Source organism: Aythya ferina, assembly GCF_964211825.1.
Source record: "Aythya ferina genome assembly, chromosome: Z".
Lineage (NCBI taxonomy): Eukaryota > Metazoa > Chordata > Aves > Anseriformes > Anatidae > Aythya > Aythya ferina.
In genome coordinates, this window is record NC_140299.1 from 18,863,793 (window position 1) to 18,879,951 (window position 16,159).

General features: G+C 36.4%; 1 protein-coding gene across 6 annotated transcripts in view; it reads left to right on the forward strand.

Annotated features, from left to right (window-relative positions):
- Positions 1-15,835, forward strand: part of IL31RA (interleukin 31 receptor A) — a 39,683-nt gene extending 23,848 nt beyond the window's left edge. For all 6 annotated transcript variants that reach the window (XM_084505101.1, XM_084505102.1, XM_084505103.1 and 3 more), the window contains exons 10-16: positions 1,519-1,701; positions 2,898-2,999; positions 3,985-4,131; positions 6,664-6,804; positions 8,095-8,188; positions 9,695-9,773; positions 10,563-15,835. In XM_084505101.1, the coding sequence (XP_084361227.1) occupies positions 1,519-1,701; positions 2,898-2,999; positions 3,985-4,131; positions 6,664-6,804; positions 8,095-8,188; positions 9,695-9,773; positions 10,563-11,192 (1,376 nt within the window). In that variant the 3' untranslated portion in view covers positions 11,193-15,835. The remainder of the gene's footprint in view (positions 1-1,518; positions 1,702-2,897; positions 3,000-3,984; positions 4,132-6,663; positions 6,805-8,094; positions 8,189-9,694; positions 9,774-10,562) is intronic.
- Positions 15,836-16,159: the final 324 nt, after the last annotated feature.

Sequence of the window (16,159 nt, forward strand, 5' to 3'; positions counted from 1 at the left end):
AACTGGCTGGATAGCTGGGCCCAAAGGTTGTGGTGAATGGAGTCAAGTCCAGTTGGAGGCCAGTCACTAGTGGCGTCCCCCAGGGCTCGGTGCTGGGGCCGGTCCTCTTTAATATCTTCATCAATGATCTGGATGAGAGGATCGAGTGCACCCTCAGTAAGTTCACAGATGACACCAAGCTATGCGCGTGTGTCGATCTGCTTGAGGGTAGGAAAGCTCTGCAGGAGGATCTGGATAGGCTGCACCGATGGGCTGAGGTCAACTGCATGAAGTTCAACAAGGCCAAGTGCTGGGTCCTGCACCTGGGGCGCAATAACCCCAAGCAGAGCTACAGACTGGGAGAGGAATGGTTGGAGAGCTGCCAGGCAGAGAAGGACCTGGGAGTGATGGTGGATAGTCGGCTGAATATGAGCCAGCAGTGTGCTCAGGTGGCCAAGAAGGCCAATGGCATCCTGGCTTGTATCAGAAACAGTGTGACCAGCAGGGCTAGGGAGGTGATCATCCCCCTGTACTCAGCTCTGGTGAGGCCGCACCTCGAGTACTGTGTTCAGTTTTGGGCCCCTTGCTACAAGAAGGACATGGAGGTGCTTGAGCGGGTGCAGAGAAGGGCGACGAAGCTGTTGAGGGGCCTGGAGAACAAGTCCTACGAGGAGCGGCTGAGGGAGCTGGGCTTGTTCAGCCTGGAGAAGAGGAGGCTCAGGGGCGACCTTATTGCTCTCTACAGATACCTTAAAGGAGGCTGTACTGAGGTGGGGGTTGGCCTGTTCTCCCACGTGCCTGGTGACAGGACGAGGGGGAATGGGCTTAAGTTGAGCCAGGGGAGTTTTAGGTTAGATGTTAGGAAAAACTTCTTTACCGAAAGGGTTGTGAGGCACTGGAACAGGCTGCCCAGGGAAGTGGTGGAGTCACCATCCCTGGAAGTCTTTAAAAGACGTTTAGATGTAGAGCTTAGGGATATGGTTTAGTGGGGACTGTTAGCGTTAGGTCAGAGGTTGGACTCGATGATCTTGAGGTCTCTTCCAACCTAGAAATTGTGTGATTCTGTGAATTGCAAATTGCATCTGTTACCTCTGTTCTACAGGCTGATGGTTCACTTTTGCTTCACTGTCACTCATTATGCTGCTTACTTGTTTTATTGTTTTCTTCTTGCCTTTTGATGCCCTGATCAAAGCTTGCTTATATGCACTAGCTGCAGCCAACAAACTGTGAAATTTGGATCCCAAAACAGGGACCTGTCATTGATTCTGTACGTGTAAATCTCTATAGGTATCACCACCTCATTTTTTTTTTTTGCCCCCCTCACCTTCTTTTAATTGTTAAAATTCTTACATGCTTCATTTTAAGGCATTTTGAGTACATTTGATACATGTGAATGTATCTATAAAGTCACTTTTTGTTTAACCTTAGCTAAACATCATACTTTCTAAAGAAGCAACCCCAGGTTGCTTTAACTAAACTGTATTCTTGCTGCAGTTTTTACAAAGATAGAATTGCTGACATTTTCTGTTAAATTTTTAGCTCCTGAGATTATTGAAACAGTAAGGACCTTTACAACAAATGAAGAAATGATTGTGGAATGGATAGCCTCTGAACCAGAAGTAACTGAATATGTCGTTGAGTGGTATGAGGAGCTGGAGACAGATCCTTTCAGTAGATCATGGCAGTATATATCAAATTCTACAAAGTGGAAAGCTAACAAAAGTATGTTCATTTACAAGTTATGATTGTAACAACATACAGATACATAGGCATTTATGTATATTTATTTATAAGTAGACCAGAAAGAACAAAGGGAGATGAGCTTGCAAGCAACTGTTTTAAAAATAACATTTGCATTATTGTTCTGCTTTAAGTCAAATAGATCACATTCATACCTGATTTAACATATGTGCTTAAAGGAGCAAAGGGAACAAGATACCTAACGTTAACAGGAATTGAGCATCTGCATTCATATCACCCACATCTGAATGTCTCCCCCTTTATCCTGATCTGGAACATCATACTGTAAATTGTATCACATTATGCACAAAATGTAATATTATTGAGATTTGAAAGATTGTATAAAATTTAATATTAAAGGTTTTGAACTCATGCAGCTTTCCTCAGACCATTAAAAAAAAATAACAACCTTATTTCATGCTTTATTGAAATTCCACCAGTAATTTAATAGCATTTTTAACTCTCAGATTTTCACAAAACGTGCAAGATGGTGTTTGTTTCCATGTTAGATTAGGATACAGGTTTCATGTTTAAGCAATTTGGTAGGTTGGTGGCCTAGCATGAAATTTGCACTGTCTATTATAACAGAAAAATCTGAATTCAAGGGAGAAGTTTGTGTCTTCACATGTTTTAGAGAATAAGAAACCTACAAGAGAATTTCAGAGAGAATTTTTCATTAAAATAAGCAAATGGAGTGACTGATCAACTTGGCATGTTATATATAATCATACAATCTTTCCTGTCCCTGGAGATGTTCAAGGTCAGGTTGGATGGGGCTTTGAGCAACCTGATCTAGTGGGAGATGTCGCTGCCTGTGGTGGAGGGGGGTTGGAACTGAGTGCTCTTTAAGGTCCCCTCCAACCCTGGCCATTCTATGATTCTATGATATGTAATCACATTTGTGTTAGGACCTAAAGCATTCCTCAGAGGTTTCAGTGGCCTTATAATGCACTGATAAAGAGGCGAGGAACTGCTCACCATTTTCTAGCAGGGGCTGACTTTTTTTTTTTTTTAATTGATAAACTCTGAATAGTAATGATCTGGCTGTGTATGTAGTTTCCATGAAAAATCAGTGTGCAGAGTACATGTTATAAGTACAAAGGCAAAACTGTAAGCCGTATTATATCTATATGTTTTTTGCGGAGAACTGTGAAAGTACTCTTTCATTTTTTTTTCAGAAATCTTTAAACCATTTGTATGCTATAACATGTCAGTGTATCCTCTTTATGGCAATAAAGTAGCAGCTCCATATTCCATACAAACTTATGTTCAAGAAAAAGGTACGTATTTCATGATGTTGTGAAAGGTATGCTGTAGTCTGTCTGTTAGGTTATATTTTCTTTGATAAATTAGGTACTGGCATTATTGAAGGCTAGAAGCAGATGTTGAGGAAGGTTCAGGTACAGCTCTGCTTGAAAGTCATCCATTGGTTGCAATGCGTCTGTAGGGTATACAACACACTTGGAAAGAGTATAGCTAAAAAGACATTTTATTTTATTTTATTTTATTTTATTTTATTTTATTTTATTTTATTTTATTTTATTTTATTTTATTTTATTTTATTTTATTTAACTGGCATCTCTTAAATGCTGCAGCTGCATTTAGATATATAAGTACACTTGATTTTAATGATGCAGTTGACTGAGCTAGTTGTGCACCTAATAAAAGAGAGATTCTACTCACAGAATAAAATTAATAGTTTGAAAAGCTTGCTTTCTGTCCCATTGTATAATATTAGAGAATATGTGCTGTCCTGGATATAAAAAATGGTAAGGACCCATGAAGTTTATGGTTGAACAGAAACTGTAAATGAAATAGCATTTCAGAGGCAGGAGGGGAATATTTCTTTGTAGAAGTTTCATGTGACTGCAGTGATATTTACAGGCAGCTGCAAGAATCTAATTTACTGACAATTTTAAGATTTTAGGTGAAAATTTTAATGTCTGTGCCTTTAGATCTGTGTAAATGTGCACACACATTTCACAGTATATTATTGTTAGTTACTTGAAGAGGTAACAGACTGTTGTTTGATAGAATAATACTAGCACAACTTGGTTTTGAATGCTTTCCTGGTCATAGTGAGCTGTGACAGTATTAAAAGTTGACAGAATGGGAAAGAGGATAAAAGTTTGGGTCTATGTCAGAGCACTAATAAGACATTTACTTGTACATTTGCTTTCTTAATATTCCTGGTATGTGTGAGGTAACATATGGATAATGCTGTGACATGTAGACAGTTTTCTAATTTATGATGCTTCTGTGCAGAGCCATCAGAAGGTCCTGTGGCTGATACAGATGTTCTAGGCAAAAATGAAGTTGTAATAAAATGGGAGGAGATTTCAAAAGATAAAAGAAATGGCTTTATCACTAACTATACAATATTTTATAAACCTGAAGGTGGAAAAGAGTTGAGTAAGTATACATTAAACATCAAAGATTACAACAGGGCTATGACAATCTGCTGTCTGATTATAATAATTATTTTTGTAGCTATTAGCATACTTTGTTATTATGTATTTGTTACATAAATATGTCTGAAAATACTGTTACTAAAATTTGGCTTACATAAAGGACTGATAGTTTTAGCTGAGATGTTGGAGAATTCTAGTGAACAGTCCTTGCTTTAATATTGCATGTTTATTCTTGCTTGGTTTCTTTATCTGTTTTGAATTTATTTTGTACAACACAGCTTTCTGTTAGTGAATCTTAATAGTGAATCCCTTCTGCATCTTTGATGGGATCCAGATCTGCTGAATCTTCAGTTGTTAAACTTAGTGTGTGACAGCATTGCCATTCCTCTTCTTTTTCCTCGACTTGGATGGGAGCTCATATATGACAGACTTTTTACAACCTGTTCTCCATAATGTTAAAAAATAAAATAAAGTTTATGCCAAATTAGAAAGTATTATTTGCCAGATATTTGTAGTTTTCCACTTTTACATAAGTATTAGTCTCTTTCCTTCTTCAGATCTCTCTGTCAAGACACACATTTGGAGCCAGTTGAAAAAAATTGTAGTAGAGACAGATGAATTAATCTGCGGTTAGAATAAATTGGCAAAGCATAGATTCTGTGCCAATTCAAGAATTTGAAGCACTTGAGGGTTCAGTAAGTTTATAAGTTCCATGTTTGTCCTTGGAAGGATGCCTTTCCCAAGTCCTGAACTTCTAGAACAGTATGGTAGAAATTTACTGGTAGAATTATTTTCACAGTGGATTCAAAATAAAAACAAAGTAGCAAACAATAGCCAAAAAGCAAAAACAATCTTCCAGGAAATAATTTCTATGGACATAGTTTTTTAGATTAATTCCTTCAGATGAGCTTAATGTTTTGTGTTTGATATTGCTTTCCTGCTCTGTAGGCTGGTAGCATACCTTTTTAATAATCGCCTATATCAAAAATAGCATCCATGCAAAGTGTCAATAACCAGTATAATCCTATCTATTCAGAACATCTAGCATGAATCTCAGCAGAATCTTTTGTGAGACATGTTTCAGTGATCTAAATTTCTTCTTCCTGAATAGTTTATCAAGAGTACTGTTGGATCATTCAATGCCTTATAAGTTGTTCTTTTTCCTTCTTTGTTTTAGACATCACTGCTAGCAGAAACCTAACATCTTTCTTTAAACAATCTCAAATTTACAGATCTTGACATGTCTTCAGTTGCTTCTGGATAACCAGTTCAGAGCCAGGGCAAGAATATTTTTGGTAATTTGTAAGTTAGAAAGATGAAGCTATGACAATTTATGTCAGATTTAGTCTTCTACTTCCTTGCCGTGTTAGTTCCTGAATGTGTTAATGCTGAATGTTTTGTGCAGGGTCATCCTTAAGACATGCAGCCTCAAACAAAGCAAAATTTGTAAAGCATTGCAAAGCTTCTCACGTGAAACACTGTGCCCATTTTAGGACATCGGATTAGTTTCTTAAGGAAAATATTACTAAATAGCAACTCATGGGAATTAGTCTTAAAAGGCAAAACCCAACTGTACTGTCGTTTTTTGAGGCTTCCTTGATATCACATCTTTTTGTCACATCTAAGAGAGAACTTTGAGTTTGCGCAAAGGTGATTTCATTGATGGCCTTTTAACTCCAGAATTGTACTTTTCAAACCTTGATTTATGAAAAACTTTGCTCAATCTCAGGGTATGTTGCAGTGTATCTATTTCCTGAGCATTTCTTGGCTGAGCTAAATGGTGATGTATTAGCTTTGATTTCATTTATCAGAAAATCCTTTAATTTCATAATACACAAACATGTTCTTAATTCTGTTGGCAGACGTAAAATGTTACGATATACATGTATGTCCTGCTTAGAAAAAGTTAAAGTAAAACATATCATACCAATTCCAGGAATGGACAGGGTATTCGAAACACTGAGTTCTATTCAGAAAAGCATTTGGAAACTGGAAAAATTGTGTTGCTTTTGGCTAACTTCCTCTAATTTTATTGGAGTGATACTGCAGTGCTGGTAGGCTGCATCCTTTTGGATGATCAATGAACTAAAAATATAGTTAAATTTTATGAGCTGCAGAAACACAAATTTCGCCAACTGTTTTCAATTTCTTTTTGAGTTTAGGTTCCACAGGTTGTAGAAATAAATTTCAGAAGCCAGTGGTGTTTCTTTTTTTGGTGTTTTTTTTTTTTTTTTTTTTTTTTTCCTTATGATAAAATACTTTAAAATGTTTTAAATTTAGCAAATAATTAATGTGATTATTTTTAAAAGTAACTACATAGCGGTTTGTTTTTTGCTCCAAACAGTTAAGTAACATCAACAAGCATTGTTTGATAACAAGCATTCTGCCACAGTGACTGATAGGGTCACTTTGCCAAGTTGTTCAGTCATCTTTAAAAACACTCTGTGTAACATCTTTGTAAAAGATGATAAATAAGTGTACAGTTCTGATATAACACTATCTTATTTTTTTTTTAAATCTTTTCCTAAAAAAGATGAAACGGTGAACTCTGATGTTCTGCACCACAGACTGAAGTCCTTACAGGCTAATACACAATATACTGTCTATATCATGGCAAGCAATAGAGCTGGTGGAACCAGTGGAGAGCAAAAAACCTTCAAGACTTTGAAATTCAGTAAGTAATATTCCAGGTTTGTTACTGTTATTTTGAAAAGGAGTTTTGAAGTAGGAAATACAAGATTACAAGATTTCTTTGTTTAGGCATCTGTAAGAGTTATTTTTATCTATTTATTCTTTTTAATGGGTGTTAAGACAAGGAAGATTGACCAACACTTGCTGAATTTAATTCAATCTCATTGAACATCTTTACAGACTAAAACCTCAGGATAAGAGATCAAAATGCCAATTCTTTTTGCTGTCAGTAAAACCATGGAATACTGTGGATCTTTGGGGGATCATCGTATTCTTTGTGTGCCATCAGTTATGGGATAGAGCACCTTACAGTTTTTCAAAAAGCAGATGTTTTTGAGTTACTAGAATTAGAATAGCTGTGCATTGAGCCAGATTTTTAGTGTGGAGATTGGTGTGACGATTGTGTGCTGGTACTTCAGACACTTCCTCTTTCCTGCTTCTGAAAGAATGTTTTCCATATTTATTAATATTCACAGTGTTGGCTGAACTGATTTATGTAAAAGTACAGGAGCTAAACAGGTCCTTGAACAGGTCATGAGACATGAAGCTAATTCCTTTTATTTTTTTTTTTTTTTCAGCCTGTAAATTCATCTTCTAGTTTGCCATTCAGAAGCAACATAGGTTAGGCTGTGCTGAGTTTTGGTCTCTATTGCTATCAGGACCTATGTTGGGAGGTACTTGGAAGCAAGGTTGGCAATTGGAACAGTCTGTTTCAGTCATGAGAGTTAACTGTATTTTATTTATATTTAAAGCCTACCTCTGGCATTAAATTTAAAATCTATTTTGTACTAACGGGTAGAAGTGGCACTGTACAGCAGTTTTAGGTGACTCTAAAAAAACTGCCCAGAGAGGTATTAGACTTTGATAATCAAAGATTGGTTTGGTACTAACATGGACACTAGACAACCTGATTCTAAGTTGGATATGGTGAACTGCATATGTCCCCTCCCATCTGATTTATTGTGTGATTCAATTAAATTAAGTAAATTTTAAAATCTGATACATCTGTTCCTGAGATATTTTGAGAAGTTCCAGCATAGGCCGCTTTTCTGGCTTAGTAACTATGACTTGTTGGATGCAAAATACTCATCTTTTGACACTTTGTACGAGTGTGGCAGTATTCTGAGTAACTTTAACTAGTTTTGGCAAAACTTTTAAAATGGTGCTAATTAGGTGGTTGATGTTGAAAATCAGCTGTCTTAATGGAATACATAAAGAAATTATAAACATCTGTTTTGTTTTTTTTTTTTTTTTTTTTTTTTTTTCTCTAAAGATAAAGAAGACATTATTTTCATTGCTATACCCGTTGGATTAAGCATGTTCTTTCTGTTAGGCCTTTGGATAACATGCATTTTGAAAAAACACGTGTGAGTACATTTTTCATCTTCTGAAACTGAATTTAGTCTTTAAGTGTAAAAAGCCCATTTTAAAATTTATTTTCTAAATGCTTCTGGGCTGGGTTTCAAACCAATGTCAAATTAGAAAATAGTGCTAATGGAGTAACAACTGAAAAAGCCTAAATATCTTGTAATTGTAGTTAATGTGCTATAGTCCAAAAATAAATATTAATTTTAGAAAGTGCAGTAGATGGGGAAAATAAAGGATAAATTGATTTACTTGTTATCTGTATCAGTTTATAGCAGATGTTACATGCTAGTTGCAATTCTGTGGTCAATCAGGTGAGGGGAGTGCAGTTTAAGTCAGATACTGAAATAATAATGCCAAAAAAAGCTGACAGAAATCTTCCTATACTTTCTTAATATATCTGCAAATACACCACTAGAGCATGTTTCATGTAACCTGTATTGCTTAGTTACACTAAGATTACTTTCATTACTTCGTGACTGTAAAGGAGTCATTAAGAAACTAAAAATTTCATCATGTGAAGCATTTGGATGATTGATCCATGAGTTTGCATCCATTATCTGTGTATGAAATGTAATGCTTTCATCTACTGTTACAGATGTCCCCTGCCAGATTTTAAATTGCTCTCTTGGAGCGTGGGGACACTGCAAGATCCCAAAGATAGCTGTGATGATTTGTTAAGGTTAAAAATATGCTTTTATGTAGCATGACGAATGACTGGGTTGTTGGGCTGAAGCTTAATCATAAGCTTAATAATCTTAAATATTTGGGGAGGTTCTTAGCTATGAAAACTGATAAGTTGATATGTAAGTATAGTTGATGTGATGTGTCATTTCCAACAGTTTTCCGTCTTCATCTGTATTGTATATTCTGATTTTTCGTAAAAGTAGGAAATGATGCTTTGATCCTGGAGAATACTTTGAGATGTACTTTAGTGTTAATATTCTTATGTGGATTGAACTGCAATGTAAAAAGTCAAACGATGACCAGGTTTTCATTCGCTTATTAAACGTAATATGAATGATTCATTTTGTTTCCTGTTTACTACTCCATTAGAGTAGTAAAAAGTGAAGCTACAGCTTCATCTATTGTGTTTTATCTGCTGATGAAATAAGAACTAAGTGTAAATTTAGTGTGGTGTAATGTTAGGAACATTTTCACTAGAACAAAGGTAGCTTTTCACTGAGGAGCTACCAGAAACATGATCACAGCAGCTTTTACATACAGCCTTTTTCTGGCATACTATTATTTAAACTACCACATGTTCAGAAAGTTGACTATGCATTAACAAATCTTCTGCAATGTCTCTGTAGAACAAGATTTTTACTTGACATCTTTTCTAATAAAAATTGATGTGAGGGAAAATGATTTTAATGAAAAGTACTGTGTTAGTATAAGAAAAATTTCCTTTGTGAAAGTTTGGTATTTTGACCTCTTTGATTTTTATTCCTTTAGTTTTTAATAATCTATTTTTCATCAGTTGAATAAACATTATTTCTCAATATTAGGTTTAAAAAGGTTTGCTGGCCTGATATACCCAACCCTGCAGAGAGCGTTGCTGTGGAATGGCCTCTTGATGCATCCATGGTAATAGCTGACATTTTATTTATTAAAGAAGGGATCAAAGGGACGGAAGACAACTCCTTCTCTAACATTAATTTTATGACTAACTGAAAGAAAAAGAGTATTTGATTTCATTCTTTTAAGTATTATAAAATGCTCTTAGTTATATTTCAAACAAGTAGAAGGATGCATCTTTATAAAGTATAGTAATTTAATTCTTACTTACATGATAACAAGAAATAATGTTTTGGAATTATGAAGTTATTGGTGTCCACGGCTCATAAAATACAGCCAATTTTTCACAGGTTATTGAGTCTATTGACTCAAATCACCACATCTGGATATTTCCTCCCTTCTCCACAAAAAAAAGTCTAGTACAAGAAATAATCAGATTTGGTAATCCTGAGGTATACAGTTGTACTAACATTTACATGTTTTTAATTTATTGATATTTATGCTTGTTGAAGTTCTCATGATTATTTGAATGGAGTTGATCAGGACTCTGTAGAAAGCATAATCTGTGGAGAATGGGATTTAAAATTTTGTCTGTAAAAGGGTTATTTAGAGTGGAAAAAATGGAAATAGTTCAGGTTCCATGATATGAAAGTGTTTAACAAATGGATAGAACAACAATGTAATTTTTAATACTCATTTAAATATAACTGCATCACAGCTGAAATGCACACTAACTCTTTATTAATATACTTGTAGTTTTAAAAGTTAAACAGATCAAGTGCAAATATATATTAAAAGATCTTCTGATACATTATCTGTCTTTATGTAACTTTCAAATTCATCTCTTTGCACTGACAGAATAATTCGTTTTTGAAGGGAGTGACATACGAGGATAAAACCTTAGGCCTGGAGGACTTAAATGTTTTGGAAGATTGCTTTCCTGAAGAAGATCATGAAGGATTATTGCTAATGAACTGTGAAAACCATGTTTCTGAGTGTACTGATACTAATGCAACAGCCGTACAAAATATCTCAGAACACAAAATAACTCTGTTAAATGGAGAAAAAAAGATACAGTATAATGAAGAACATGAAGTTGCTAAATGCCTTTCACCATCTATGCCTTATGTAATTACTGGTGAAGATTTCAGAAGTCAAATGCATTCAGCTTTGATACCAGCCAAGAAAATCCAACCCATAGAAATGCTGGAAGATGATTTACGTGAAACCCAACAGATTTCAGTTAAAAATGAAGAAAGTGATAATGAAGAAGTGTTAAAGCTGGAAGATTTCAGTGAAAAAACATTGTTCAACCCATACCTTAGAAATTCTGTTAAAACGAGGGAATTTCTGATTTCTGAGAACTTGACAGAACCTAGTGAGAATGAACCCAAGAAGCAGCCAACTGTTTTACCTGCTTTTCAACAAAATGCTGTAGGACAATCCTATGTAACACTGGACATGGTTGGTCTGGCCACAGCTCATTAGCAAGAGAAAACTTCCCGTGTACAAGCCCATCTTGGCAGTGCTGCTTTTACATATTCGTATATGCTAACCTGGACGATCATGGTTCCTTTGGATGAAATTACCCCATTTCTTTGAACAGCTGTGAAGTTATCGGTGCACTGTGTTTATACCTGCTGAGGTTTTAGTGTTGTGGTGTTTTTTTATTTTTATTTTTTAACCATGTAGATGTGTCAGTAGTGAGGCAAAGGAGGTAAGGTATCTTCTTTTCTTAGTTCTTAATTTTGATTTCCACTGTGACAACATCCAGCAGTGCAAATTGCTCACTGATTTCCCCCCAGGCAACCAGTTGCAATGACTGAGCACTGTTAGGGCAATGTGCACAAACTTGAGGGGAGCCAGTATTTGCCAAATACTTCCTTAAGTTACATGAAGTAGAACTGCTTTACTATTTTTATCCTCCCCCCACCTTGTTTTTTATCTGGTTTTATGTGTAGCGTTCCTCCTGTTCTGCAAGTAGTTGGCAGACTTCAGTAATCATCCTTCTGCATCCTGAACACTGAATCAGCAGTTTGGCTCATAGTTTCCATGTCTTTAATGAGGGGATATGTTGTGTATACGCTATTGATTTATCAGCATTTTGGGAAATACAGGGTTATGTTGGCTTGCTGCCTTCCCTTTCTCTTGCTTTTAATCACACTCCGTATTTTGTGCTACTTCTGTTTCCTGCTTATTCACCACTTTTTTTTTTTTTTTAATTTAATTTAATTTTTATTTTTTTACTGTTTACTGCAAGATATCTTCTTATCTTCTTGTTACTATGCCCTTAATTTCTCCTGTTTTAAAACTGTTTTCCTCAGCTGGAGTTTTGGAATTTCAATCTGGAAAAGAAAGCTAAGTATTGCATCTTCTGTTAGAATAAGCACTGAATTTATATCTAGGAAAGTCTTTTTCTGAGAGGTAGTGGAAAAAACACCAAATCTACCAGATAAACATAAATATCCTCTGATAACTGATTTAGGATTAGAGATTTCTACAAGCAGGCTGTAACTTCCGTCTTTTGTTTTATGATTCTGAGAGGTCAAAACCACTTACAGTTTTGATCGTATATAGGCAGCAAAAGTATTAGGCAGAAAACTCCAAGTTATTTGTTTTCAGTAGGAAAGAGACTATTGCTGTAAAATTCTTACTAAAATATTTTATTATATTATAGGTAAAAAAGAAAAGATGGAGTCAACTATAAATAAAAAGTGTTTAAAAGGTGTTTGGTGTGACATTTGTGGCAAATGTGGTCACTCGAAGACTTTAAACTGTTTTGGAAGTATTTAAAGGCTTGACATTATCACTCTTGTGCATAATTATGGACTTCTTCAGGGGAGAAAAAGAACAGGAGTAGTGGGGACGGAAAAAGGAGACAAAGAAGAGTAGGCATAGAAAGCCTTCCCTGTGTAGGAAGAGGAGTGGGAGGCTTATGCCCAGCAAATTGTTAGTAGGTGTATCTTCTTTACTTACTGGATTTTTAGCTAAATTAAACATTCTGTGTTTTGTTAGTAGAGTTACTACTATTTACCTCCACAGTGTTTAAAATTCTCTGAATAGAAATCCCACAAACTTACATAGATTAACCTAAGGGACAAAATTAGCACATTCCATAACCATATGGAATATAGAATCCATATTTCTGTGTTCCTCATGTCCTTTAAAATCCCCTAAATAGGGGAAAAAAAAAAAAAGTGCACTGGTAATTAATGCAGGGGAGAGAAGGAGTCTTTCTTCCTCCAGTTAGCACTCCTGTTTGGTGCCTGCTCCTCCACAGGTGATGTGATTGCTGCTGAACAGCTGCTGTAGGCATTGAGCAAGTGTTCCGTCCCAGATAATGCTGTTAAGATTGTGTTTTTCCTACCAGTATGTGTATTTCATTACAAATAACATACTATCTTTTACTATTCCTGAAAAATGAATTTATTATGAATAGATTTCTCTTTTTGAGATAGCTGATAACCTCTTAAGGTAGATGTTTCAACTTGTGTTCACAAGTGAGGACACAAGTGTGTTCACAAGTTGTTCAGAAGCATTTCATTGCTAGTCCATGTTTGGTATCTCCTGCAGCAGAGGTAAATGCTTACATGTGAGAGAGCCCTAATAAGAGCACAGTATATGTGAGGGGCTCACAGCTGCTTTTCCTGGCTCAGCAAATGAGTTCATGTCACCCTTGCACAGTCATTTCAACAATTTCCTGCTTTCTTTCTTTTCTCCATTTATTGCACAGGTCTGCCATTTGACTCCATGCTTGTATGTAGCTTTAAGATTTAACACTGTAAGATGCACTCCAGTTATAATCCACCCTGCTGATGTTAGTTACTCCTCAGGGCAGACAGGACTTGAGAATTTAATGCTATTTGAAATTTGATCCTGTTACAGGCTTCTTACAGGGCACAGCTTACCTTAAATTACTTGTGTGGACATTTTAATTCCTCCCCCCTTTTTATCTCCCATTTGAGTTTCAGACCAAGAAGATACATAAATAGAGATCCTGCTTTATATACCTGTCTTTACCATATAGGCTTGTATAAAAAAAAACAAAAAACAAAAAACAAACAAACAAAAAAAACAACAAAAACAAACAAACAAGCAAACAACAACAACAACAACAAAAAACAGAAAAAGAAAAAATTTATTATCAGAACAACAAAATCTAATCTAAATCTCCTCTCTTTCAATTTAAAGCCCCATTGCATTCAATTTAAAGCCACTCCCCATTCCCCTATCACTCCACTCCCTGACAGAGTCCCTCCCCAGCTTTCCTGTAGTCCCCTTTAGGTAGTGGGAGGCTGCTGTAAGGTTTCCCTGGAGCCTTCTCTTCTCCAGGCTGAACAGCCCCAGCTCCCTCAGCCTGTCGTCACAGGAGAGGTGCTCCAGCCCCTTGATCATCCTCATGGCCCTCCTCTGGAGTTGGTCTAGTGGGTCTATGTCCATCTGGTGTCTGTGTGTTTACTGTACTTGCTGCTCTGCTGTTAGATTGACACTGGTATGTGCCTTGGCTTGAGCCCCCGATGCTGGAGGGAGGAGGAGGAAGACTCTGCCTAGTTCAAGGCTGTCTCCCCTTTCTCTGTCAGCACATCTGCATTTCCTGTACGGGAAGGTGGCTGGCTCCTTCCCCTCCCATCTGAGTGCTAACCAACACTTCAGCAGCACAGATATCAAGAAGCTTGAGGCACAGGCGGGCTCAAGTCCCGAGCTCAGTGATAATATAGATGTTATCTTCCAGTGCCTCCATCGCGCAGATTATTACTGTGGGTGGTAACAAGATAATGACTTTAAATGCTTGGTGACTGCAGCTGTGATAGGCAACTGGCATGGTTCAGCTGAGCAGATCTTTGCAAACAAAGATCCTAGGGCCGCAGTGTTTAGCTGTATTTTGTATGTTTCAAAATGACGGGGAGGAACATGTGTTAGAGGTCCTGCTGTCTGCAGCCTCGTGCACAAACCATGGTGCATGCAATGTGCTGTGCTCATGAGAGCGAGGTTTCAGCTGGTAGTTTTTGCAGTTACCAAATGTGGTCAGAAATTGCCAGTATCAACAAGAAAAGATAACGAGCCAACTCTGATGCTCTATTTCAGAGAAAGCTCAGATTTTCATTTTGAAATCTCTCTCAGTGGATTTGTGTAAGAGGGCTTTGTTTTGACAGCCATGGGGTTTCAGGTATTAGAGGTAGCATTTTAACTTTGCCAGCCAAGATGTCAAAACACAAAACAGCGAAGATTCAACAGCTCAATGTGTGGGAGGTTGTTTATGTAACAAGCAATGCAATTCTGAATCTCAGTGATCACACACACGATGCAGTGTTTTAGAAACAAATGCCACGCTCCTTATCACAAGACGTAAGCTGAGAATTTGTATTCAATGGCTCTATGCTTTGGTAGGACCTATTCTGAAATATTCAGGTAAGATACTCTGCCAAATGTTACTTGGAAATAACACACAGAGTTTATATAACACGTACATGATTTGTGTCTGTGTAAAATTGATCTTTAACATGCTGAATCCACTGTGAAGAGAGTCGAAGTCTCATTTTGGTTCTCTGTGTCAATGTTTGTGATGTTCATAGCAGGAGGCAGGGCACATCCTCAGTGTAGGCAAGCCTTGAGCCCACAGGTATATGGACTTAGTCTAAATTCAAGTAGTTGCTAATAGCAATGCCTTTTGCCTCCTGGCAAGGGAGAAGTAAAGAAGTAAAGGAAGAAATAAGTTCTTGTGTTGTGTTTGTCTTACGGCAATTCATCATTTATCAGAAAATGTGCTACCCTCATATAAATAGAGCATGTCTAAAGCAATTGTTTGTCTAAAATATTGTCCTGTATACAGAGGATGACATTTGTAAATGGAGCAAACACTAAGCATACTTTTTGTAATACTAGCTGTTCTTAATCATAATGTTTACTGAGTGTATTTATTACAAAATGCAAACTCTACCCTTTCTGAGTATGTGTGGTGCATCCCAGTTGGATAATTTAGGATTAAGGCTCTGAACAAAATCTTTGTAATCTTTTTTGTCTTCGTAATCCTTTCTGTCTTTGTAATCCTTTCATTCACATTTCTTCACAGTTTTGCTACTTAAGAGAATTTTTTTTTAGTGTTTGACAAAATACTGAATTATTCTAGTGAACTTTTGTCCCTTGGATTACTTTGTCTGGTCTTTTCATGGGCTTTCTTATGATTATTTAGCTTGCTGTCCTTTCCAAGATAAAATAATCATTCCTACTACCACCTCACTATTTAATTCAAATTATACTTTTGTCTAGTTCTTTTGGAAATCAGAACAGGAAAATGAAGAATCACAATCCAGAAGTTGTCACAAATGTGTGACCAAATGTTCTTCCATGGAATCACTATTTTTTTTTTTTAGTGGAGTATCAGAAGATGAACTGAAACAGATGTGTACAGCATGATTTGTTCTCTAAATTTATTTAAAGGAGGACTCACTTGAAAA